The sequence below is a fragment of the Misgurnus anguillicaudatus genome, chromosome 15, assembly GCF_027580225.2.
Source record: "Misgurnus anguillicaudatus chromosome 15, ASM2758022v2, whole genome shotgun sequence".
Taxonomy (NCBI): Eukaryota; Metazoa; Chordata; class Actinopteri; order Cypriniformes; family Cobitidae; genus Misgurnus; species Misgurnus anguillicaudatus.
In genome coordinates, this window is record NC_073351.2 from 31,727,719 (window position 1) to 31,755,676 (window position 27,958).

General features: G+C 36.8%; 2 protein-coding genes and 1 long non-coding RNA gene across 4 annotated transcripts in view; 1 reads left to right on the plus strand and 2 right to left on the minus strand.

Moving 5' to 3' along the window:
* Positions 1 to 15,059, minus strand: part of ano2a (anoctamin 2a) — a 35,103-nt gene extending 20,044 nt beyond the window's left edge. Inside the window, exons 1-13 of the mRNA XM_073853782.1 lie at positions 14,809 to 15,059; positions 13,711 to 13,877; positions 12,578 to 12,883; positions 8,010 to 8,102; positions 7,232 to 7,383; positions 7,098 to 7,152; positions 6,715 to 6,766; positions 6,489 to 6,544; positions 6,342 to 6,389; positions 5,637 to 5,701; positions 4,597 to 4,731; positions 1,398 to 1,558; positions 1,172 to 1,254 (exon numbers count right to left, since the gene is read on the minus strand). Of these exons, the coding sequence (XP_073709883.1) occupies positions 1,172 to 1,254; positions 1,398 to 1,558; positions 4,597 to 4,731; positions 5,637 to 5,701; positions 6,342 to 6,389; positions 6,489 to 6,544; positions 6,715 to 6,766; positions 7,098 to 7,152; positions 7,232 to 7,383; positions 8,010 to 8,102; positions 12,578 to 12,883; positions 13,711 to 13,877; positions 14,809 to 14,836 (1,401 nt within the window). The 5' untranslated portion in view covers positions 14,837 to 15,059. The remainder of the gene's footprint in view (positions 1 to 1,171; positions 1,255 to 1,397; positions 1,559 to 4,596; positions 4,732 to 5,636; positions 5,702 to 6,341; positions 6,390 to 6,488; positions 6,545 to 6,714; positions 6,767 to 7,097; positions 7,153 to 7,231; positions 7,384 to 8,009; positions 8,103 to 12,577; positions 12,884 to 13,710; positions 13,878 to 14,808) is intronic.
* The window catches only part of LOC129419540 (uncharacterized), an 88,730-nt gene that overhangs the window by 28,831 nt on the left and 31,941 nt on the right, over positions 1 to 27,958 (plus strand). The window lies entirely within an intron of this gene.
* The window catches only part of vwf (von Willebrand factor), a 51,155-nt gene continuing 41,975 nt past the window's right edge, over positions 18,779 to 27,958 (minus strand). Inside the window, exons 41-52 of the mRNA XM_073853785.1 lie at positions 25,424 to 25,528; positions 25,122 to 25,327; positions 24,806 to 24,955; positions 24,638 to 24,721; positions 23,473 to 23,656; positions 23,336 to 23,376; positions 23,139 to 23,246; positions 22,183 to 22,281; positions 21,917 to 22,049; positions 19,537 to 19,572; positions 19,344 to 19,441; positions 18,779 to 19,237 (exon numbers count right to left, since the gene is read on the minus strand). Coding sequence (XP_073709886.1) covers positions 19,046 to 19,237; positions 19,344 to 19,441; positions 19,537 to 19,572; positions 21,917 to 22,049; positions 22,183 to 22,281; positions 23,139 to 23,246; positions 23,336 to 23,376; positions 23,473 to 23,656; positions 24,638 to 24,721; positions 24,806 to 24,955; positions 25,122 to 25,327; positions 25,424 to 25,528 — 1,436 coding nt within the window. The 3' untranslated portion in view covers positions 18,779 to 19,045. The remainder of the gene's footprint in view (positions 19,238 to 19,343; positions 19,442 to 19,536; positions 19,573 to 21,916; positions 22,050 to 22,182; positions 22,282 to 23,138; positions 23,247 to 23,335; positions 23,377 to 23,472; positions 23,657 to 24,637; positions 24,722 to 24,805; positions 24,956 to 25,121; positions 25,328 to 25,423; positions 25,529 to 27,958) is intronic.

The window sequence follows — 27,958 nt, forward strand, 5'->3', positions numbered from 1 at the left end:
ATAACTTAATTTATCTAAACTTGATTTATCTCTTCGTTTAGATCACAGCAGCAGTGACAGTGAAGAGTTCACAGTGCCATAGCGAGTATGGTATAGTCTCAGATTCATTGCTGTGGAACGTTCTATTAACTCTTTCCCCTACCATTTCCAAGTTATGTCGTCAATTAAAAACGCTTCCCTGCCAATTACGCTTGACTAACGAGTTTTTACGGCAATCTATATTTCCGCTATTATCCACTAGGTGATGCTCTTATCCACTTATAAAACACTTAAGCACCCACTGATTCAAAAACAATAAAAACTCTGTGTATGTTTTGAGCATCATTCTGAATCTGATCGCTAACAAAATCCCTTTACAAAAATGCAATTATCTCATTTTTTAGCTAAACATTTTTATTTTTGAAGAAACCTACCAATATTTGAGAAGTGATAAAAGATTTCTCTTGGAAAGAAACGGTAACCAATGAGGCAAGGTTAAATTAAACTATGTTGATTTAACATTAGCATGGCACTCATGTTCTCCATGGAGTCCGGTTAAGTGTTTGGTTCCTCATCCCATCAGCTCAATGGTTTACCCAGAACACATCTCATTATTTAAACGTCTTATCGCACACACGTGACACACTCGGCCTCCACTTACAGGAAAACACTCACACACGCTTACACTTCAGACTGAATTAAAAGTCTCAGGTGAAGGGTCTCAAGACCCTCATAAACAATGAACTCTTCAATCTTCATAATCTAATGGAAGACCAAACCATGAACAATTAATGTGAAGCTCCTTTAATAGAGTCTGTTTGAGTTGGACTATTGTTTTAGTAAGGATTTTCTTCTGAGATACCCTGCATATTGTTATTAGTACTGGGGTTTTAAGTAAAGTCCATATTCTGGAGTGTTTAGATGATGGTAGCTATATATAAAGTGATATATATCTTATTGTGTATTAATAGGATTTATTTCTGTCTGATATTTTTCACGATTAAATTCACATAAAGGAAGACCTTAGAGTTTGCAGGGTGCATCTGACAGCAGTTTTAATACATTATTAAAACGCACAGATCAAAAACTCATGATCAGGTGATTATGTAATGGCGACAGGCCTAATTAGAGGAGTTGTGAGACAGCGTTTGATCATGCTTTTCAATTCTAAAATATTTCAGACTGTTCTTACCTTTTCGTCTTCCATGCCTGTCAAATCCCAGCTGTGTTGTAAACAACGCTGCTTCCTCTTCCAATGTTCTAGAAACACTGCCGCTAAACACACACACACACACACAGTTATTACATGAACATCTAACCTTATGTTCATACTATAATATACCACCATAATAATCATAAATGCATGTATTTTTGTATTCATTGATTATCATCAAAGACTCTATTAATATTGTTCATACCCCATAGGGACATAAAAATAGCAAAGGCGACAGTAGCGTGATTGTCAAAGAGATAGCTGACACGCGCCGTACTGCAGATACTGCTGAGCTGCCAGTAATCACACACACGATCACACAGCGGACACATGGTGAAATTAAGACGCTCGTCACACATCTCTTGACTAAAAGAAAGAGAGAGAAACCATAAATATACAATTAGCTTTTTCAATTATTTTCTGTGCCTGAACATCCACATAAGGAGAACTGGTTCATAATGAGACTTCTAGGTCTAAATTATGTATTAAAGGGATAGTTCATCCAAAAATGTAAATTCTGTCGCATTTACTAATCCTCATGTTGTTTTAAATCTGTTGCTTTCTTCTGTTGAACACATATTGTAAGATGATGTTTTAATAAATCATGGTAAGCACACAGTTAACGGTACCATCAATTTTGTGCTTACCATAATTCTTCTGTTCAACAGAAGAAAGAAACCCATACAGGTTTAAAACAACACAAGGACTGTTGTGGTTTTTAGTAATTGGAAATATAATAATTTTTTGAAGCTTTATGATATTATGCCTTTAATATCAATGACACAAAGTTGAGTCGATCAGTTGAGCAACTAACCTATGGAGGACCACAAGAGTCATGCAAAATGTAATAAAGAACTTCAATATTTAATAACTACCTGGACAATAAAAATAGCAATTAATAGATTTGTTCAAAATTTCATTAATTAATCTATAAATAAATAGACAAAGTTAAAAAAATCATTTTGTAACATTTTATTAGGCAATAAAAAGTGATATTATAAAAATAACGCAGAAAGGAAACATTAATCCACCAATAAACAGTTCAAAGTAATATAACAATTTACAAAAACAAGATAAAACACTCAATAAGTTCATCATTTTAAATTGCATTTATAAATTCTTAATTAAATAATGGATGTATTTAAAAAAGCGATTTAAAAAGAGAAATTAACAACTGGATTCATAAATTGAACCACAAATACAGGTTCAAACTAGGCATCTAAAAGGGCACCTCCGTTCAACATTTCTGTTTTCATTTCACGATGGTTCTCCTTATTCTTTTCGCTTTTCGATTTGCTTTTCGTTTTAGCCTCTCTATTTAGCTTTTCCGTGACTCTTTGGGTCCTTGCAAATGGTCAAATGAGAAATGCAAATTAGCTATGGTGGATGTAACAAGCTCGCTGATTGGCTCTGATTGTACGTCATGCCCAGATTTATAGATCTCCGGATGAGGACCCAAAGAGTCACGGAAAAGCTAAATAGAGAGGCTAAAACGAAAAGCTAATCGAATAGCGAAAAGAATAAGGAGAACCATCGGGAAAATGAAAACAGAAATGTTAAACGGAAATGCCCTAATTTAAACCTGTATTTGTAGTTCAATTTATAAATCCAGTTATTTATTTCTCTTTTTAAATCGCTTTTTTAAATACATTTTGAAATTCCATTATTTAATTAAGAATTTATAAATGCAATTTAAATGATGAACTTATTCATTGTTTTATGTTGTTTTTGTAAATTGTTATATTACTTTGAACTATTTATTAATGGATTAATATTTCATTTCTACGTTATTTTTATAATCTCACTTTTTATTGCCTAATAAAATGTTTCATAATGATTTTTTTTTACTTTATCTATTTATTTATAGATTCATTAATGAAATTTTTAACAAATCTATTATTTGCTATTTTTATTGTCCAGGTAAAGTTCTTTATTACATTTTGCATGACTTCTGTGGTCCTCCATAAAAATGTATTACCAATATATGTACAGATATAGTGTCACATGTATGTGTATATGGTAGAATATATTTCAAATATATGGAAAATTACATAAAAAATATATACATAAAATATATGCAGATATGTGTTCAATATATTGTGGAATACATTTTAAATATATGTAAAATTATATGGAAAATATATACATGAAATATATGTCTATCTATCTATCTATCTATCTATCTATCTATCTATCTATCTATCTATCTATCTATCTATCTATCTATCTATCTATCTATCTATCTATCTATCTATCTATCTATCTATCTATCTATCTATCTATCTATCTATCTATTTATCTATCTATCATGTATGGTCTATGCATATATTGCAATATATTGGAAAATATAAATGTTAAATCCGATATATGGGCATATATTGCCTGATATATTGCATTTTATTTTCCAATATACTGCAATATTTCGTAAGGGTACAGTTCTCCTGGATGTTGTATCCAGGCCTATATGCTACTTTTAAACATGTTTAATGTTCAACAGCTGTTGTTTCTTCATTCTTTGCATATGTCAGTCTAAACATTTTTAACTGTAGTAGTCTCAGTTACCCATATTTGGATTTTCTTCCCATGTATACATTCAGGCCTTGCCTATGTTGCATAGTTTGTATCTGAATAGAAAACTATGTATAGGCAGAGCTGGCCTTCACGTTACAGCCATACATTGCACTCTTAGAAACTATGTATAGGCTATGCTACGTTTAAAACCCTGCATACATTGCATTCTTGTAACAGAGACCTATGGATATGTATAGGCTGAGCTGTGCTGGTTAACAGACAGAAATGGCAAAACAACCTTGCATCTTTCTACTAGCAAACCAATCTTGAATCTAAATACTATGTTCACACAAAAATGTACACACAAATGTAGTTTTGAATTGAAAATCTTCCACAGGACTGTTGACACAATATTTGTTTTTTATCCCTTTAAGAACTGTATGGAAGTGAAATAGTTAACATTTTAATATTTTCCATAATTTGCTTCGGTGTGTACAGATTTTACAAGGAGTAGGACTAACATATTACAAGAAAAATATCAATGTCTTAATATAACAACATTGTGCCTGTGAACGTTCTTCACTACTTTAGCTTACACACTCTAATAATAAAATGATGGGTTGTTTTAACCCATAGTTGGGTAAAATATGGACAAACCCAACTGGGTTATTAATAACCCTGTGCTGGGTTGTTGTTACCCACCTTTGAGTTTAAATAACTTAGCATCCCTGCTGAAAAAACAGATTGACCAGCAGAATTCCCACAACGCAACATATGCTGGTCTTGCTGGTATGCTGTTTTTTACGCAGGGATTAGGGTTGAAATTAACCCAACTATGCGGTTTGTGGATTAAAACAACCAAGCGTGTGGGATATGTGTGTGTATGTGTTTACCTGGGCACATTGGTGTCTACGGTAAAGCATCCATACAGAAATACTGCGACTCCTAAAGCCGAAGCTGGAATTAGCAGCTGTGTGTAAACACCCAACCAGGCAAAATACAAGCCAATTTTTTCCCCAAAGTACTTCCTGTTGAACACAAGTAAACGGTTACAAGGCAGGCACACATTTGAAATGGTAAAAAATAAATAATTACATAATATTCATTGACATACTTAATTAAAGATTAATGTAACTACAAGTTAAAGGAATATTCCACCTTCTTAAAAAATCCTAATAATGTAATCACCCCCATGTCATCCAAAATGTTAATGTCTTTCTTTGTTCAGTCGAGAAGAAATTACTTTTTTAAGTAAAACTTTCCAGGATTTTTCTCAATTTAATAGACTTTAAATGTTGGGTTGTTTTAACCAATTATTGGGTAACACAACCCAGCATAGTTTTTTTTTATAACCCAACAATTGGGTTTTTCCATATTTGACCCAACCATGGGTTAAAACAACTCAAAATGTATGATTTTGGGTTGAGAGTGTATGATCAATACTAACTGATGCATGCTTATAGGTCATACTGTATCTGATACCTCAAGTAAAATATATTAAGAAATAATTTTTTGTTTCAACTTAAATTAAGTGGGTTTTTTAGTTAATTCAATTCAACTTTTTTGTGTTAACTAAATTGCATCAACTCAGAATTTTAAGGCAGCACGAACACTTACTTTTTTAAATTGAAACAACAAATCTTTTAAACAGCTATAGGCCTGGTTTCACAGAAAAGGCTAAGCTAAATCCAGGACTAGGCCTTAGTTAAATTAAGATGCTTAAGCATCTTTTATAAACCTGCCTTATGAAAAGCATGTTACTGGCGTGCATATTGAGAGAAACAAATGGCACTGGCATATTTTAAGATCTGTCAGTGCAAGTTATCTTCAGTCTAGAACTAGCCTTAAGCCATGTCTGTGAAACCGGGGATAGTGTTTTTTATAATGTTGCATTGTTTCAAAGCAGCTTTACATAAAAAAAGATGAAAGAGACCTGATAAGGTCCATTGGTTGGTATTTGAAGAAAACACCATAATTGGCCCACTCCTCATGCAACATCTGCAATGCAAACACATAACACTCATTAACCCATCAGTTTTTCTTCATACAGAGATACACATACACTCACCTAAAGGATTATTAGGAACACCACACTAATACTGTGTTTGACCCCCTTTGGCTTTCAGAACTGCCTTAATTCTACATGGCACTAATTCAAGAAGGTGCTGAAAGCATTCTTTAGAAATGTTGGCTCATATTGATTAGATAGCATCTTGCAGTTGAGAGATTTGTGGAATGCACATCCAGGGCACGAAGCTCCCGTTCCACCACATCCCAAAGACACTCTTTTGGGTTGAGATCTGGTGACTGTGGGGTCCATTGTAGTACAGTGAACTCATTGTCACGTTCAAGAAACCGATTTGAAATTATTCGAGCTTTGTGACATGGTGCATTATCCTGCTGAAAGTAGCCATCAGAGGATGAGTACATGGTGGTCATAAAGGGATGGACATGGTCAGAAACAATGCTCAGGTAGGCCGTGGCATTTAAATGATGCCCCATTGGGACTAAGGGGCCTAAAGTGTGCCAAGAAAACTGAACAGGTGTTCCTAGTAATCCTTTAGGTGAGTGCATCTCTAATGAAGAAGCTTTATCAATCGAATAAATGATCATGTGACACAAAGAGTACAGTACTCACCTGTCTGTCATTGGGATGCTCTTTATCTTGTGAGCTGTCAAAGTCTCCCTTCAATAGTAAGAAACAGAGCTCATACTGTACATTTATTCCTTATTTACAACATTTAATTTCTATTATCACTCATGCAGGTTTAAATTCAAAACTTACATCATGTAGAGGGAAGGCAGCATCATAGACCCCTTTAGCTAACAATGATGGAATACCTGAGAAAGCGATGAATAGAGAGAATTTACTCAAATATAAAAAGTTAACAATACAATAAAAATGTACAGATGTCATAGTCTTGTTCCTTTGTTTATTTGTTTATTACTCTCTCCAGTCACATACCATGAAAACTGTACAGTTTGATGCATTTGCATTCTCAGATACATACCCATAGTTTGACAGGACTGTGTACAAGCTGTTCGCCTTAGAATTTCATAAACCTGCAAAAGCAACAAGCACAACAGAAAAAAAATCTAAGCATAATAACATGCACATAAAAGCAGCCAACAAAAAGACAGCCTTTTAGCATATAAGTGTGCTCTTGACGTCGAAGGCTTTTAAGAAAATTACTACATTGCCGCCTTGGTGATATTTTTATGGTCAAATGCATACAGCATACTAAGCGAAGAATAACAGGGAATGCATTGCAATGAGCTCAGAATAAAAAAATCATCCAAGATTACTTCATTTAATATAGAAGTAAAATCTGTGTTTGCTATATATTTATTGATGTGTGTAAACAAGCTTTATTGAATTATAAGTAGTACTCACAATTCGACCTCTTATTGCATTGCTGAACAAGCCGCTTTTGGACTTTATATCAAATCTGCAAAACCAGCAAACCAGTTAGGCTGAAGATTTGGCTTGATAATTGTGTTGTCATACAGTAATAGTCTGGCACTCACAGGTGTAGCTTGTCTCTTCTGAACGGTTGTGATAGGACACGTACGCGTGGGTTTTGGGGATCCGCTACGCCTGGCTGGAACGGCTGATTGATCTTTGCCCAAAATGAGCTTATAATCCCCCCAAGCCCCGTTTTTTCTTTCAACCGATACGTCTGGAAAACAACCACAGTGCAACTGAAATTAAACAGACATTAATCCATTTATATCCAAAGCTTTAGAGAGAAAAGACACGGTGAGGTTCAAGCCAGGGTCGGACAAATGTGACACATGACATATCTTGTTTTGAGTGCAGTCGGAAGCACATTTAAGATGTGGGTCTGTATGTCTCAATAGCTAATCCACCATTATCAGATTATATAATTCAATACAACTCCCATCCTCAAGAGACAAATCATTCAGGATGTTGCTCAACTTATGTGAAAACAAAATGAATCTGTTACTGTATGAATTCGAAAACAATTTCCAAGTAATCGCCTTGTAATCAGATCTCATTTAGGAATTGACTTTTGGCATCACTACTGCTCAAAGGCCATGCCAAATGAGTGCACTTACAAAGGCCATGATGGGCCAAAGCTCTTAACACCAAAACATGACACTAATGGGCTGTGCCAGTTGACGGAGTTTGGGCAAGTTCTTGTCATTTCTGCATCCCCCAAACACAATTGCAAAACTAACGTCCATTTTTATCTGTTCCCCAAACTCACCCAACCCACCATGGGTCTGACATATCTTTTAATTTGATTGTGGAAAAAGAGACTTAAGAAAAGATAAAACGCACCTTTTTAGTCGGGACTCTGATCTTTAGAAGTTCTGCTTCACGACTGAGAACAGACCAGGGAACGTGCAGGCGGGTAAACCTGACTGTTCTCACCTTGAGAAAGAGATCAACAAAAAGATAGAAAGGGGAGAGAAAGAGAGAAAGCGAGAGATAAGAGAGAGGCCATAAATCAAAGCACCATTGGATAATACAGTTTGCAATTTACAGGAAGGATCTGAACAATCTATTTCCAGGTGATTTAGTTGTCTTGATTAATACAATCAAAAGTGCACACGCACACACACGCACGCCCGCACGCACACACACACACACACACACACACACACACACACACACACACACACACACACACACACTATAAGAAGCAGCTGTAACAGTGCAAAAGTGGTCTTATTCAGTGTGGATGAGTGACACACAAACACCTCTGGTTATGAGGATCAACCGTAATCTTTCTTTTGCCTGCAGACAGCAGCACTCAAATTTAATCCACACCAGTATAATAGACCTGATCTACCACTAACCAAACATCCACACATTTCTATTTACATCATTAGATATGTTCCTCATCTGTCTTTAATTTAAAGGAATAGTCTAATCATTTTACTCATTTTCAATATTAAACTATGTTATTACCTTAACTAAGAATTGTTGATACATCCCTCTATCATCTGTCTGCGTGCACGTAAGCGCTGGAGCGCGCTGCGACGCTTCGATAGCATTTAGCTTAGCCCCATTCATTCAATGCTACCATTTAGAGATAAAGTTAGAAGTGACCAAACACATCAACGTTTTTCCTATTTAAGACGAGTAGTTATACGAGCAAGTTTGGTGGTACAAAATAAAACGTAGCGCTTTTCTAAGCGGAGTTAAAAGAGGAACTATATTTTATGGCGTAATAGCACTTTTGAGAGTACTTCGACTCGCCTGAAAAGTCCGCTCCCCTTCTCCCTCTCATAATGGGAGAGGGAGGGTGTTACTGCGCCGAGTCGAAGTACTCTCAAAAGTGCTATTACGCCATAAAATGTAGCTCCTCTTTTAAATCCGCTTAGAAAGCGCTACGTTTTATTTTGTACCACCAAACTTGCTCGTATAACTACTCGTCTTAAATAGGAAAAACGTTGATGCGTTTGGTCACTTCTAACTTTATCTCTAAATGGTACCATTGAATGAATGGGGCTAAGCTAAATGCTATCGAAGCGTCGCAGCGCGCTCCAGCGCTTACATGCACGCACACAGATGATAGAGGGATGTATCAACAATTCTTAGTTAAGGTAATAACATATTTTAATATTGAAAATGAGTAGACTATTCCTTTAAAAACACCACAATTTTAGTGCAATTCAGTCAAAAACATAGGGACAATGTCTTTGAAGTTTAAAATTCATTTACTCATATACTAGTAAAGCAATAGCAGTATAACATTTTGTTTCCTGCTTAGAAAAAAAACATAAGATCTTTCATAAAAACTGTGTGTGGAAATCACAATCCACATGCTGAAAATCTGCTGCCTTTTTAGTTGAATCAACTCAGATTTACAAGTCATGTAAACTTACATGCACATCCCTAATAAATAATAGTATGTCATTTTTTCATTTCGATTAATCCATAGGTCTAAAAAAAATGAGTATGGGGCAATCAAAGGGGCGGGGTGTATGCATCATTGTGAAAATTGAAATGTTTTTTATTAAAAACACTCAAATAAAACTTAATTTTGAAGAAACTATGACAGAAAAATGAACACATACACTGTAAAAAATGAGCTGTAATTATGCAGCTGGTTGCCAGTAACTTACTGTAGGATACAATGTTTCATGTTCATTTAACTTTGAACAAACTGTGCCAGTAAAATGTAAAATCTACAGTAAGTTACGGGAGACCAGCTGCAAGTAATACTGTAACTTCTACAGACATTTTTTACAATGTACTTGATTATTAATGAATAAAATGTTTTTTAACAGAAACCTTCAACAGGAATAGCTGCATAATGAGGTGAAACTAAAAGGTTGATAAACACAAACTGATCTGTATGTTATGTTCGTATGGCTCTCTGATATCTCTTGACATTTGATGTTTAAATATGAGATGATAACGCATTGAACTTGAATGGCGCTGAACATTTTGCACCTGACTGACTATGTTTTTGTTTTACCAAAACTGAATCCGAAAATCACAGCATCCTTTTAAACCATAGTGCCTTAGTGATGTGATGTGTGTTCGGCTTCACAGCGTTGTGCAGATTGGCGGGTAACAGATGCACGGGTGTGTAGGAAACTGACTTGTTTGTTTTTTAATCATGAATGGTACTGATGTCATACGTTGAACACGCACCCAGTCTTTACTACCACAGACGCTTGTAATGCTAACAAAACATCCAAATGCAGCCATAATCACAAAAAATAAACCCACACGATCATCGTTTTCGTAATCGATCACCGATGCAACGTTCGAGTAGTTGAGCAATCGAGTATGCTTCAATGCATTTAGGGGTGTGGTCCTGGTCAAGGCAATCTCCTGAACTCCAAACTGAATGTCAGAATGGGAAAGAAAGGTGATTTAAGCAATTTTGAGAGTGGCATGGTTGTTGGTGCCAGATGGGCCGGTCTGAGTATTTCACAGTTTGCTCAATTACTGGGATTTTCACACACAAACATTTCTAGGGTTTACAAAGAATGGTGTGAAAAGGGAAAAACATCCAGTATGCGGCAGTCCTGTGGGCGAAAATGCCTTGTTGATGCTAGAGGTCAGAGGAGAATGGGCAGACTGATCCAAGCTGATAGAAGAGCAACTTTGATTGAAATAACCACTCGTTAACCGAGGTATGCAGCAAAGCATTTGTGAAGCCACAACACGCACAACCTTGAGGCGGATGGGCTACAACAGCAGAAGACCCGACCGGGTACCACTCATCTCCACTACAAATAAGAAAAAGAGGCTACAATTTGCACAAGCTGTACCAGTTGTATGAGTGTGTGCTTGCAATGTATTTGTTGTTTTAATGCCTTGTTTTGTTAAGTTATTGTTGCTAATTGCATGCCCCCCGTTGGAAGCCGCGCGCCCCCCTGTTAGTTATGGTCTGGCGCCAGATCTGATTGTTTCTGACCATGTCCATCCCTTTATGAACACCATGTACCCATCCTCTGATGGCTACTTTCCAGCAGGATAATGCAACATGTAACAAAGCTCAAATAATTTCAAATTGGTTTCTTGATCATGAGTTCAATGTACTAAAATGGCCCCCACAGTCACCAGATCTCAACCCAATAGAGCATCTTTGGGATGTGGTGGAACGGGAGCTTCGTGCCCTGAATGTGCATCCCACAAATTTCCATCAACTGCAAGATGCTATCTTATCAATATGGGCCAACATTTCTAAAGAATGCTTTCAGCACCTTGTTGAATCAATGCCACGTAGAATTAAGGCAGTTCTGAAGGCAAAAGGGGATCAAACACAGTATTAGTATGGTGTTCCTATGTGAGTGTATGTCAGTGCAAGGTGTTTTGAAATTAAGGCAACTCAATCATGCATTTTAGTCTGGGACTAGGATAACTCCTGTCTGGGAAACCGCCCCTTAAATTTTTAAGTTGAAATAACTTGAATTTACAATTAATTTCAACTTGACTAGTAAGAAGTTGCTACAAATCTATTACAAAGTTGAAGTTGCTTAATTTTTATAATTTATAGCAACTCCTCAATTCTCACTAGTCAAGAAAGTTGAAGTAAAAACTTAAAGATTTAACTGCATCAAGAAATGTTTAATACTGCATTAATTTTGGTCATGATAACATTACAATCTAAAACATATCTTACTTTAAATTTAAATTTGTATGTGAAATTCACTCATACCACCATTCAGCATAGCAACTGAAAGATGCGTTTTATTAAGTTGTTCTTGACTGCAGAAAAATTCAAATGATATCTGGATTTATGAGGACACGATACAAGCCTTTTTTGCAAAACTGCACGACTCATCCAATCTTTTCCTATTCAGAAATACTAAGCTGTTCTTGCTTTAGAATAAACCCATGATGCAGGCAGAACCAATGATCTCGTCTGACAACCACAGTGCTGTCTGTCGCAAAAATCTTGCCAGTGGCTTCTGATGTGGTTTTACAAGAAAACAAAACATGCTTTAGGGAAGGTGTTAACTTGCTTTAGAATTTACTGCATTTATTGAAAATGAGAACCCAATCCAGATGGACTTTTGTTAGTGTGGGAGGGCTTTAGCTTCAGCTAAACTGGGTCTCTTAAGTTCCAAGGTCACCTTGAGAATCTTTTCATTGCTTTGATTTTGTTATACTGCACTCATCTTTGAGTATTCAAGACTCGTGAAAATGACATGAACATGTTTTTGCCAGGAAATACACAGATGAATGGGTACATACACTGAAAATAACTGGTTTATCACTCATGTAATGTCATGTGATAATTAGATAATAAGAAACCATATGGAAATGTTATGCTTGAAATGGTGCATAATTCTTTCTGGGGTTTTTTTAGTAGTATGCAATATTTAAGTGTACACTGTGCAGTATACAGTAAGGAAATATTTCTTTCACAGCACACACACCTCTTTGTCGCGTTCAATCTCCAAGCCTTCTTCTTGAAGTCCTCTCTCAAATTCTTCCCTGATTTTATCTTTCAGTCCATCATCAGTTCCCGTCCCTAAGCCCGCCTCCAGCACTGCTTCTGTAATATCCTCTTTTGTACTCCTGCGTGAGGGGGTGGGGCTTTGAGATGGCACGTTACCATTAGAAACAACAGAGGGTCTATGTTGTGACTGTCGTCTCTTGCAATGATAGACAAGTACGTAGTCCACTCTTCTCCGGCCATCAGCAAAACACAGCCCTCCTCCTGGCCCAGGTCCTGGTTCTTCCTAAAGACACAAATGGGCATTAATTATATACTGTTTAAAATGGTCCTGGAGACCTAGTGTTGGGGCTATTGATGTATAAAGGCAAAGAGTTTAGGAAATACTGATGTAGACATAATGTTTGCTGCTTTACACTGCAATTGAATATCCTTCTCTATTGCGTGGCAGGAAGTTTCTGCCAAAATTGAAGATCTGGGTCACACACTTCAAAGAAATTGAATGTCTCCCAAGGCCATATTCTTGATTTATTGCAATTCTGAGCAAGCAAAGAGGACAGACCCATGATTTTGGTTTTCATATTGCCTCTCATATTCAAAGATTTGTTGACTTTGCTGCTTTTTGACGGTCAAGTAAAATGACTTATACTGTTGATGGTGTGGCTTTCCCTTTGGTTTCTGTATTGCTGATTTAGAAGTTTCTTTTGAGGTTTCTCTGCATTATACAACTCAACCGGTATGCATTTTTTGATAACCAATCATGTCGATATCAAGATGCTGATAAATACATTATGCAATTTAATGACAGCAAATTATTGCAACTTTTCACACAATTATCTACACACACAAAAAAAATGCATTTCACTTTAGCACTAGCTTTTTTACTAATCCTGGACACTTGGCATTGTATATATCAGTGTATATTGATGGCTTCATGACAATTTGAATATAAATGCTACCCACATCATATTTTCATGTAAGTTTCACCATGTAACAATTGATTTTTGTATCAAGTGGCCCTGGGAGAGTAATTTGGTCTGTAAAGGTTGAAAACCCCTGTCTCGTAATTGGGTAAAATACTCCATAATAACTCTTGAAAGTGATTTCACGCACCGTGTCTTCGGCAATGTCATTGGCTTCATGCCCGTTGCTGGGAGTGCCCTGCTGGCCAAGTTCAGATATTTCACGGGCAAGACAGCGGAGTTTCTCACTTTGCATTGAAAAGGACTCGCTCCTTGCGCCGGAGACGCGCGTGCGCTCTGGAGCCCCGTTCCAGTTCTCTATTAAAGAGGAGTGACAATGTGTGACAGTGTGTGTGTCAGAGACAGACAGACAGACAGAGAGAGAAAAAAGAAAGAGAGATGGAGAGAGAGACAGGCACAGATAAAGAGAGAGAGAGCTTCCATTTAAAAGTACAGAAAACATCATTCCGTTTCGTTCAGCACCGTGGACAGCGACATAATTAAAACCTGTCAAACACAGGCGCACGTACACCTCTAGTCTATTTAAATATACACCCCACCTGACTGAAGCGTCACTTAAATATGCCTCATGCCCCCAGGTAAACAAACACAGGGATTCATGACTCTAAGCGCATTTAACACAATCTGACCAAAGCATGCATCACAGTATATTTGTGCATTTACTTCCCAATGCTTTATTCCTTCGAATCATTTTCAATTACTGTTCTCTCACCAATTCTGCTACATTGCTTCCGATATATTGAACATTGAGTAACATCAATGTTTAACGCGTATCGTCGGATGGCACTTGAAATAGCCCCAGCTTATTGCCCCAGCTAATTATAACAAACCCCCCTCCAGCAAATCGTCGACACACGGAGCACATGTTGTTTTCTAAAAAAAGACATTTCTAAAACACTTACTTATTGCTTAATAGTACAAACGAGTGTTAAAGTGCCACGGTCCGTCCAAAGGGGCAAATAATGGCGCGCGCCTCAATGATTTCATTACAATTAACGTAAAGACAGTTTGCAGCCATTCAAAAATGTACAGTTTACATGACATCGGACGCAGAGATCATATAAATCACGTGTGCGCAACAGCTAGATAATAAAATGTGTGAATAATAGTAAGATAAAATGCAACAAGCCAATTTCACGCAATAGCAATTGAACAAGGGGCGCAGATAAAGCTTTTCACTTTTGGAGGAATAACACGCACACACATTATCAGGAATGTCAGTACTCACCCGTCGTGGTCGACCTGTTCAGTGCCATGTTAACGTTCACGGTACATAATGGACAATCCGCTCGCGGTCCCGCGCAGCTTAATGCGCTCGTGCCGCTGCCGTTAATTCCGTGGTGCGCTCGAGACTTACAAACTTCCAGCGAGAGTCCGACACAACGCGCGTGCACCCGAGACGGGTGACAGCCGACACCCCCCCACACACAGCGGGTATCACTCACTTGCGCGCGAGCGCGCAAACTACTCGACTGCAGACTACATTCAAAAGTCTAATTATTGGGAAGCAAACATGCGATAGATTCATAAACACACAAAGCAATGTAACAGCTCCTAACTTAAATAACTGACACAATATTATTAAAAATAGTCTTTTAGAAAGGATACGGTTCTAGAGGGTCCTAGAGGGCAAAGGTGGCTGTAGGTCAAAACTGTGAATCATACACTGTCAGCAAAAAAACGATCGGATACTCCAGCTGAAGGCAGTACCCTTTAAAAAAGTAAATTTTTGGACCTAAAGAGTTCATATTAATTCATATTGGTGCCTCGAAGGTATATTGGTACCAAATGTATACACATATGTACCTATGCTGTAAGGACCTTTTTGGGTACTGCCCCAGTGACAGCTGGGGTACATATTTTACTCACTGTAGTGTTGTTCATTGACTAAGGCTTAGTTCACACTGCAGTTCTTAATGCTTAGTTCAATTTTTTTTTTTGAAATAAAATGTGCCTAGAAATATAACCTGTCCTACTCGCACCCGACCTGAGCGGGACTCGAACCAGTTTGGTCCGGGAGTAGGGCACTCTTAAGGAGGCTAAAGGCCATGAGCTCTAACGTCTGGCACTAGAGCACTTCTTGAGGTCAGGGAGAAAGGTTTACTTTTACTGCACAGCTCTCACGGCCTCCGTTACAGAAATTAATAAAACAATTACGGAACCTGAACTGTACATGCCAGAATGAATTTTCAATGCTTTTTACTAGACATGCAAAAACACTTGTTTATAATCGTAATATTTAATAGGAAAAATGCAATGCACAACATACTCTCAATATAACAACAAATAGGCTATATGCCTACTAGACAAGACATCAGACTAAGAAAATGCTTTGATGACGGACATCAGACTTCATCCTGGGAGTTCCCCTCAATCCTATCCATGGTAGTTTCTGCCAACCTGATCTCACGGATTTCCGTTGTATAGTCACGGAATATTTTGCTCATTTATCCGTGTCATTGTCACGGATCTCCACATTTTTCCGTGGCCGTACCACGGACTTAATTTTCCGTGTCATTGTCACGGATTGGTTACTCAACTGTTTTGTCCTATTTTCTTACCATTGTCGCTTCGGTTTAGGGTTAGATTTACATAAAATGACATCCCTACCCAAATCCAACTCTAACCCTAACACCAGGCGACAATGGTTTAAAAATCTAAAAATATAAAAAATAAATCAACCAATACTTAAAGTGACATCCTAAAGCTAACACCAAATCTAACTCTAAACCGAAGTGACAATGGTTTGAAAATAGGAAAAGCAGTTGAGTAACTGAGTTTCAGTTGAATCCTTGACAATGACACAGAAAAGAAAGTCTGTGGTATAGGAAAAATGCGGAGATCCGTGACAATGACACGGATTAATGGCATTATTAAATGTCTCATTCTCAATGGTAATATTTCGTATTTCTTCGACGATCTTGTGAAATACAATGATATGCTGCTCAGAATCCTTTTCATTTATTCTTTAACTTTTTTTCGTGCTAAAATTGACTATTAGTACTTGGCGACATTTGGAATTTAGGCAAATAGATTAAAAAAGGATCTAGATGCGCTGTCACCTGTCACAGGAGCAGAAGCTCTGACACTAATAATAATAATAATACTTTTACTGTTGTTTGCACTATTCTGTGGCAGCGTTTTACTGAAATTAAATTATTTTTATTTAAAGCTGTTTATGGTCGTTTGATGACCATTAATTACAATATTCGTCAGAGGCAGGAATGTAAAGACCAGGGGGTCTTACATCCCCCAGCCTCCCCAGCAAATCCCAACCTGGATATGAGTCACATTTGGGCAAAAGTCTGATTTGGGCCACTTTCGCCTGCAGTGTGAATGTAGGCTAATAATAGTTTTTATTTTAGGTCTTAAATAACCACTAAACAACCATTTAAAATATCAAATAACCACCAACTGTCCAGTCCAACACATTCTCACCAAAAAGCGTACAAATGACACGCAGTGTGATTATCGTGGAATAGATACGCCAAATTCCGATTTTGCGTGCATATGATACGCCAGTCCTTCCCGTTCACTTATATGGCGAATCGTTTTGTGACGTTTTATTTATTGTTTTCTCATTTGTTTTCTGTTTTTTTTTTTACCATTCTCGCTTGGGTTTAGGGTTAGAACAACTTTTTGTTATATAAAAATGACATCCTAACCCAAACCTCAACTCTAACCCCAACTCCAAGCGACCATGGCTTAAATATAGATAAAAACATAGAGAAACCTGTATATTAAATAACCTGCTTAAACAAATGTGAAATCTAACCCTAAACCCAAGCGAAAATGGTTTAAAAAACAGAAAACAAATGAAAAAACAATAAATAAAACATCACGAAACGATTCGCCATGTAAGTGAATGGGAAGGACTGGCGTATCATATGCACGCAAAATCGGAATTTGGCGTATCTATTGCACGATAATCACACTGCGTGTCATTTGTACGCATCTTGGTGAAAACGGGTAGGTCCAGTCACACATTTTTTAGCCATCTTGGTAATTTGAGCTACATTAAAGGAAAACACCACTGTTTTTCAATATTTTACTATGTTCTTACCTCATCTTAGACAAATTAATACATATCTATCTTTTTTTTTTCAATGCATGCACTTCATCTTTGCAGAGGACGTTGTGAACAGTGTTGGGGGTAACGCATTACATGTGCATTACGTAATAATTTAAAAGTAACACGCGGTAACATCATCACTCCTGACTACTTCCCCTCTCGCTAAATCTTCCATCAATATTACTGCACCCAAGTTGAAGTGCAGCAAACCAAGTGCTCTTGCGCCATACAATATAGTTCTCATTTTTATCCGTTTAAAAAATCGCCACATTTTATTTTGTGCCACCATACTTACTCGTGTAACTCCTCATGTAACAGTCTTTAAATAGGGAAAACATCCCTACATCTAAATTCATCCCTGTTTGGATCCTAAGGAATGAATGGGGCTAGGCTAAAAGCTAACACATTCACGACGCACTGTACAAAGATTAAGTGCACGCATTGAATAAAGATAGGGATGTATTAATTCATCTAAGTTGAGGTAAGAACATAGTAAAATATTGAAAAATGGTGGCGTATACCTTTAAGTATCACTAATAACCTACCAACAGAAGAATATACAATTAATGCCAATTACATGTAACTCTTCTTAGAGATTTGTGTGAATTGGAGAAAAAAAATGCAATTACAATAAAAAAAAACATATTAAACACCATTAAAGACATTGTAACACATCAATTCGGTTTTACAAAATTCTGCCTTGATTTACAGATGCCTCTACAGTTATTGTTAATCTGATGCCATCTTAAATTAAGTTTCAAATCGATCTGATTATTGTGTAACAAAATTATGATTGTTTTTATATCATTTAGTTCTTTGAAGTAATATATTTGCCATGTTGAGGTTACATCAGTGATCATAAACAGTATGATAAGCCTAGAAATATCAGATATCTCAAAATAAATGTCTTGTGACTACAACATAATATTTCATTCCGAGGAATTACATTTGCCAGAGCAGATTGTGGTTAAGTCTTTAAACGTGCCACATTTGATTTAGATTTGATGATTTGTCTCCTTTAACACCCTTCACAGCTAAATGATTGATTAGTATTCTCCACACACATCACCACTCACACAAATCAGTTCAAGTATCTACAGCACCATCAAGTGGTCCAAGCCGAGTATTTCATGAAGCTTTTTCTTTATTGTAGTGAAACACCCATAAACTACAAACACACATAATTTTGTTCATGAATATACTTGCATAGAAAAATGGACGGCATCTGCAACATACCAATTAAGTGTTTATGTATGAAATTTGTTTATATAAACAGAAATGTTGAGTAAAGTGCTTTTTAATCGATTGTTATACCTGCTGAAGATGCATATATAAAAAAAGCATTGTAGCAGTTTATCAGGTTGATGTAAGTTTTATCAGCTTGTGTGTGTGCTCAGTCTGTAGGACAGCTGCGTGACATACAGTCACATCCGGTGACGGCGAGGACCTGGTGGTGCGTCTGTGTGCCGTTAGCACAGCGCAGGGAAACGTTCATGGGCACGGTGCCGGTAGCCGAACAACACGCACACTCCGTTTCCACATTGTGCTTGTCCAGAGAATACATAGACTTGCTATCACACTTCCCCTGTGTGGTGGATTTAAGAAAGAAAGACATCAATTATATTTCTATATCATAGGTGCACAATATTTCTCTCACTTTTGTGGGCAAGAAAATCAATGCATCATTTCACCTCGCAGTAAGTGAGCTCTATCTTCTCTTCTGATTGGCAGTCGTCTACTCTGATGTAATTCAAGAGACCCACACGCCTCCTGCATTCTGGCTCCGCACCTATACACATGAAAACATAGTCAGGTTTAGACTGCCAGGATGTGTTCTTTTTTTCATCTAAACAGCATGATTGAGTGTGGTTTGTGTGCTCTTACACATCTCACAGCAGGTGTCTCTAATCTGACGTATTTGACCCTATAAGAAAGACACACAATAGTTTGAATTTTAACTATGAATGAACAGATCAGATAAACACATAGTAGCTGCATTTCCATAGCTGGGTTTCCATCCAAACGTGAAGCGATCTTTAAAATTTGCAATAAAAGAAAAACAAACAAATGCGAATTAGGTGCATCAAGTTGTTTGAGCGTTACCTAGTAATTAGTAGTAAATAAATCAAGGCATGCTTAAAAAATGGAGATAAGATTGCATTTATTAACAATTTGGCAGGTTATAAATTTATAGGCAGTGCAGCTTGTAATTGCCAAACTAAATGCTGTACACAAAAGTAGGAATGCAGGATTTTTGATGCAGGTACTGGCAGCAAGGGCATAAAGATGACGTCGAGACCCATATATGGAAAAGACAACTTCAGCGGAAACAGCTAGACGATCAGTCCCGTGGGTTTAATGTTCACTACGTCCTAATTTATTTGGCAAATGCATTTCTATCTCCCATTATTCACATTTACTTTTTATCACATAAGTCAAAAAACGAGCATAAAAACGTTTTGTGATTTAAGGAATTTTTATTTGAAATTTGCCATTATCATCACTCGTTTCTTATGCGATACTTCAAAATGTCCTTAAAATCATGGCGATGGAAACATGGCTCATTACCCTTCAAATTGCGCAAATTGAAATAGCGTTTTCAAATTGCGGCAAATGAAAACACTGCAATTTTGCATAAACCCCCATATTTTGCAAAAAAGTTTTTTATGTTTGGGTGAGGTGGTTTTTCAGCAATTCAAAATAGTAATATATTGCAAAACTGCAATGGAAACAGGTCACCTGACATGTGTACAAGTCACATGATCATTCTTTAACTCATTCCCCACCAGGCTTTTTTGGAAAAGTTGTCTTCAAGCATTTTTTTTGTGATTTTTACAAAAGTTAAGGAAAATTTTCTCCTAAAAATATATAAACATACAAATATATCAAATGAAAGAACAGACCCTCTGCTTTCAAACAAACAATAAACAAACGAACAAAACTGGAAAAAAGTTTCATCCGATCTATATTTTTTTTCTTTCTTATAAACTCTATAAACACTATAAATATAAACACTATATATAAACACTATAAATGTGGGTATTTCTTCAAAAATATTTTTTTAGAATAAAGGAATTTTGTTCAGAGATCAGATTCCGAACGATTATCAAAAAATAAATGCAGTGTAAAATTAATAAATAATGTTTTGCTTCAGTTTTTTTTTTTAATAAATTGGATAGTGCGCCATCTCGGGATAATCACAGGATCACAGATTACCCAAAAACTCATCAGGAACACGTTTTTTTTTCATGCAGATGTTTTCTCTTAATTGACGAGATAACTTGTCAATGGCGGGGAAAGGGTTAAATATGGCGTGGCATATTTGTTCGGAGGACAAGACAAAAGACGTGTGTTCGAGTTCATGTGGCGTCACAAGAATCGTCAAGCCCATGACATCAAAATACCTCGAGAGCGATTCGGGAGTTGACTGCTCTTTATGCTTTCGAGTCGCTCTTGCCTTATTTTGACGTCATTACCATATTGGTCTATGCGGCGCTATATGAAGTTGAAAACACCTGTCTTTTTTAGAATGATTTATCGCGAGACAACAAAATTACATTTTAGTCGAAAAACATTGATTAATAACGGCAATATTTCGCAATAGTTTTTGTCAATATTTAGAAAAAAACGCTAAAGTTTAGTGCAAAACTTTAATGGGAGCGCAGCTAATGATTAAAAACTGGAAGACTGTAAGTCGCTTGCCATGTGCATGAATGTAAATTTAAAGTGCACCTATTTCATTGCTAAAAACAACGTTAATTTGTGTATTTGGTATAATACAATGTGTTTGCGTAGTTTATGGTTAAAAAAAACTACCTGAAACATACCGTACATTTTAGTCTCTTCCTGAAATGCACAGATTTGAAAAGCTCTGTGTCTGATTGGCCAGCTAATCTGTGTGTTGTGAATGGCCTGAATACCTCTGACGTCAGCTGGAAATGTGACGCTGCTTACCATGTTTGAAAGATTTGGTTGCTAACAGGAGTTAACTTACAGGCCGAGTCTGAAGCGGGAGGAATTATGATAATGTCGTTCTTGTCTACATCATCAATCCCAGGAAGTAAACTGTTGCCTACAATCCATGTGTTTGTTGTAGTCCAAGAAAAGAAATTTACGTTGGAAACAATAACTCGCTTCATCGTTAACTTTGGTGTTTGTACCTTTGGCATATTGTTAATATGCACTAATACACACTTACACACCAAAGGAAATGTAAAATCGTGAATCGGACAATAGTTGCCCTTTAAGTAGGTTTGTCCGTACGTACCCGCGTTCTCCACACAACGACTGCGATCAAAAGGAGGGCAGGCTGTAACCAGAGTCTCCAACACCAGTTCTCCTTTCCTATTCACGCTACATGTATATTTTGTGCAGCCATCTGTAAGGGTTTCATTCGCCTGAACACACACACACAGACACACACAATGAGGATCATACTAGTTAATACTGACAGCCTTATGGCTTATTTCAAGCAACATTATAAGAGCCTTAGGCGGTGCATGTGTGTTTGTTTGTGCTCATGTTTATTACTTTCAGCGTTTTCATCTGTCCACCAGGATAACGGATGCTGCATGCGGTTGGTACGCAGCGGCCGCAACAAGCATCCGGTATCGGCTCAAGTGTATAACCCTATAACACATAAATACACAGACATTTATGTACATGACTATTTCTCTATACACAGTCCTTAAAGGAACAGATCACCAAAAGAATTGACATTTTATGGTTATTAACATATTATTGTTTTGCATTTATGTCTATGAAACACAGAAGACGATGTTAAAGGGGACATATCATGAAAATCTGACTTTTTTCATGCTATAATTGGGTCCCAGTGCTTCTGTCAACCTAGAAAACGTGAAAAAGATCAACCCAGTAATTTAGTTTAGGTAAACTATTCTCTGCAAGCATGTGAAAAAATAGGTCATCGAAATTTGGCTCCCCTAGTGATGTCAGAAGGGGATACCACCCCTTAATCTGCACTCTCCAACCACCGTACTGCCATTAGTGCAGAGATCAGCTCATTTGCATTTTAAACGACACACCTAAAACGGCACATTTTTGTTCACACCTACAAAGTGGCAAATTTAACATGCTATAAGAAATTATCTATATGGTATTTTGAACTAGAACTTCACATACGTATTCAAGGGAGATTTCCTTTTTATCTTAAAAAAGTCTTGTGAAATGTCCCCTTTAAAGGCCCTTTTCTCCAAAGGCATAGTGATCATAGGCTCTCAAGCACCATAGAAGCACGATGAAAGGATTTATTTCAAGTGTAGCTCTGGCTTGAACATTGTGTTTTTGTTTTCTTATTAAGCTTTGCAGCCCCATGTTATTATTATAGGCTGTCGTATGCATAGATTGTATAAAAAAAGTTATAAAAGTCATATGGATTTGGCACGACGCGAGGTTGCGTAAATAATAGCGGATTTTCATTTTCGGGTGATCTGTCCCTTTAATAATCATCCCGGTGAGGGTTTTACCTCTGAGCAGGGGGAGCAGCTCATCTTCCTGCAAGAGAGCCGATAACTCTTCTTATCTCTCATACACTCGCAGTTTGTGCACACATCCACCATCAATCGTTCTCCAGCCTACACACAGTAAGACACCCCTAAGTCAATCTGTTATGCACCAAAATGTCTGCGCATTAGTATTCTGTATGTTAACTCGACATTCATACCGCAATAAGAGTTTGGTTCAGTACGCAGGCATCCATTTGAACTGCAAAGAGATTAAAACATGCACATGTTTAAAGAAACATCATAAAGAGAGTAATAAATGAGCCGTGTGTGTGTATGCGAGAGACTCTGCGTGTACCACAGTGACAGCTTGGGCAGCAGCCATCTACAGTGTTGCATTGGAGCTCCGTGCCCAATGGACAGGTTGGCGCGTCCATAAGTTTGCAAGACACATTTGTGTGCTGAATAAACACCTCCTCGTTCACCTGGACACATTCACTCCACACACAACTGTCGTGTGGAGACAGCCACTGATCTCCAATCTGTATGGACATATAAAATATACGTGAAAATCAAACCTTGCTGTTTCTAATCTCATAATTTGATCATTTGATTTCACAGACATGGTCACAAGTCCAGGAAAACAATACAACACACTTGGGCGATTCTCGTGAAATTAGACTTATGAGGTGTCATGAAACATTTTGATAAAAAAAGTAAATGCAAAGTAGGGGTATCAAAATAAATTACAAACATCTCTTCATGTACTATTTTGCACATGATTTCAAATGACATCATACAAACCAATTTTGTTGCTTTTTCCACATTTAAATGAAAAATTGTCATTACCGCAACGTGTCCATGACTGGATTTGGGTTCTTTGACATGGAAATATTTATAATTAAAAAATCCAAAAAATAAAAAGCTTCAGTGCATGTTATACTATAAGCATTTACAGTGAAGAAACATGTGGTATTTGGTGATCATTGGTAAATGTAGAGACAATTATAAGGAATATAACATTTTTTCATCCTCCGCAACATTTTTTAAAATCATTGTTTAAGCCCTCAAGGAACTAATATTTTCAAAAAAAAGGAAGGGACATAATTGACTGTGACACTCAAGATGGCTACAGGCAGTTCTTATTTTTTCTCCAGATAAAAGTAAAAATTTTGTTTGTCATAGTACCTAGACAACTTTTTAGTTCTCATTACCGAAACATGAGTTTGTAAATGCATATATTTAATGTAATATCATGTTGCGGTAATGATAATCTAACAAATTAGCGTCGCACACCTGAAGTCAATAGATAGGTGTGTAGTATTAGACGACAAAAAGTCTCAAAATATACAAAGAAGAAGTTCTTTGTAGGTAATGATAATCTAAAAAATGTAAATAATTTTATAGGAAATATGTTTTAAATCCTCTAAAAATAATGGTTATAGTAAATTCAGACCTTAATCTTATATGTGCAAAAAAAATTCTGATGCTGGACACGAATTTCGTGAAAATCACCCACTTGCCTGTCTCATACGACCTCCTTCAACACAACTGGATGGGCGGCAGTGACCACAGCATTCGCCTTCTGAATGCGAGTACGTGGTTCCCTGTGAACACAATAATGATCCATAAACAAAGAAACACCTCAACCAAACCATTAAATCTAAATCAAACCTGACTGCTTGACCTACTAGAGGACAAATCTGGTTGCAGACGGGGTCCACACACTGTGCGACGTGCAGACCCGTCTGTCTGTCTGTCTGCTCCGTGCAGGAACATGTTTTGCACTTTTCTTCCCACCGGCTGCCCACCTGATACACCACTGCGTCCACCACACACACCTACAGACAAACAACACACACAGTAGGTTATAAATATAAACAGTCGGACGCACGCTGATCGAACGCACGCTGATCGGATGTACGATCGTCAGCATGTAGAACTGCCAAGGTCAAATAACAAAAATACATACAGGAACACACAAAAAGAGCAGGTGATCGTGCCAACCTTATCAGGTGCGCAGGTGACCTCTACGCAGTCACAGTCATTGGCAGTGGTTTTAGTGATATAACCTGGTGGGCATGTGCGGGTAACGCTTTGACAATCGCAAACGCATTCGTACGAATCGCAGCACTCGGTTTGTTTAATCGAGAGTCTCTTGTACGCGGGGCAGGAGGGTTTGACCGTCGTAGGGCAAAGATCCTTTTTGCACACTGAGAGAATAAAAACACATACATTAAAACCATATGCAATAAAAAAGAAATGTGTATCTGCGTACAGTATGTGTAATGTATTATGCAAAGGCTCACCACACTGGTAAACTGGTAGACATTCTCCAGGGTTTGTGAGAACGACACTGAGCCCGTGAGCACACGTAGGAGGATCTGGTAGCTTACAGTTGACTGTGTCACATACGCAAACATAAACAGAAAACTAGTCATTAGGGCACATTTTTAATATTAAGATATCATATCATAATAAGCTTTCCATTGATGTACGGTTTGTTAGGATAGGACAATATTTGTCTGAGATACATCAAGAAATCTGGAATCTGCAAATATTGAGAAAATCCCTTTAAAGTTGTCCAAATGAAGTCTTTAGCAAGACATATTACTAATGATAAATACATTTTTAATATATTTACGGCAGGAACTTTGAAAAATATCTTCATGGAATATGATCTGTACTTAATATCCCAATTCTTGGCATAAAAAACTATAATTTTGACCCATACAATGTATTGTTGGCTATTGTTACAAATATACCAGTGCGATTTATGACTGGTTTTGTGGTCCTTCGTCACATAAATTACCATCAGGCATCTATCGTACCTTAGCATATACGTGTACCGGTGCTGTAAAATATATTAATGTAATAGTTTGCACTGTTGCTATAATTTCTTTATGCTTTTTACATAGCTGTTTATGGTTATTATAGCAAATTGTTTATGTAATCTAAAACTCCTGCTCCTATATAATTTTGTAAGATAAAAGGAATGTGTACTTTAGCATGATGCCTGTTATTCATCATATTAATTGATAAATATCTGATAGTCGAGGAACAAATTGTATATACTGTTATATGTGAGGGATAATGTATAGGCAGAATATTATTTCGCGATAACAACCTGCTGCCTGTACATTATCCTGCTTATTACACAGCTATTAAAGGAATAGTCTACTCATTTTCAATATTAAAATATGTTATTACCTTAACTAAGAATTGTTGATACATCCCTCTATCATCTGTGTGCGTGCACGTAAGCGCTGGAGCGCGCTGCGACGCTTCGATAGCATTTAGCTTAGCCCCATTCATTCAATGGTACCATTTAGAGATAAAGTTAGAAGTGACCAAACACATCAACGTTTTTCCTATTTAAGACGAGTAGTTATACGAGCAAGTTTGGTGGTACAAAATAAAACGTAGCGCTTTTCTAAGCGGATTTAAAAGAGGAACTATATTTTATGGCGTAATAGCACTTTTGGGAGTACTTCGACTCGCCTGAAAAGTCAGCTCCCCTTCTCACTCTCATAATGGGAGAGGGAGGGTGTTACTGCGCCGAGTCGAAGTACTCCCAAAAGTGCTATTACGCCATAAAATATAGTTCCTCTTTTAAATTCGCTTAGAAAAGCGCTACGTTTTATTTTGTACCACCAAACTTGCTCGTATAACTACTCGTCTTAAATAGGAAAAACGTTGATGTGTTTGGTCACGTCTAACTTTATCTCTGATTGGTACCATTGAATGAATGGGGCTAAGCTAAATGCTATCGAAGCGTTCCAGCGCTTACGTGGACGCACACAGATGATAGAGGGATGTATCAACAATTCTTAGTTAAGGTAATAACATATTTTAATATTGAAAATGAGTAGACTATTCCTTAAACCTCATAAGTAAGGTAAGGGACATTAAATATTGATTTGAAATATTTTTTGCTCATTTTTATCAAATACAGACCTTCCGTGAGGGAAACCCATTTACTTTAGTTTTTTAGATAAGACTAGACGTTCAAATGTCACAAACACACCATTTGGTTTAATCATAATGTCATAGATATGTTATTAAAAGACACATTTACGTTTATTTTTTTGTGTAATATTAAAATGTACCTGTCAAAATTATTTGCAGCCGTGTGTTGTTAGTTTTGAGCGGTAGTTATCTAAAAAGAACGAACCGTGGAATGTTGTGGCTGGCCAATCAGAATCAAGCATTTTAGAGTGTTGTGTAATGATAAGTTATAATCTATTTATAAGGATAATTTTTTATACTATATATGAAGAGTTTGGTTCGAAAACGCAATAAATTTATTTAGATGAGTTTGGGTAAAAATGTGTTTTCTATACCAAGAAAGTGACAAGATGAAAACCACTATTTTCTGTTACAAACTTTCACATATAGCATCTTAAGGTTATAATAACATTTAAAATTCAAATCCATATTATGATTTTCAAAGATTTATTATAAAAACTGATTATTTTTCCGCAAAATGCAATAAATCCATGACAAGTTTTTTTTTCAAAATGCTATAAATCTATTGAGTCAATATATAAATGTGCATTAATATTTGCCATGTTATATTCATTTAGTTGACTAGTGGTGTACACTGATTAAAAAAAAAAAAACATCAATGGCATTAAACAAAACCCTTACTTTGTCATATTAAGAACACTGTCATTGCTGCTGTCATCGTTGGGACGTCGTCGCTGAACTTTTTTGACAGTGATCAGCTGTAAAATGTTTTGGTCTTGCTAGATTTTCGTTGACTTCGAGTTAAATAATGTCTCGACTCCTATATTGAAGGGGTTTTATATTTAGCAGTCAACAGACGACCTTGTAAAAAATAA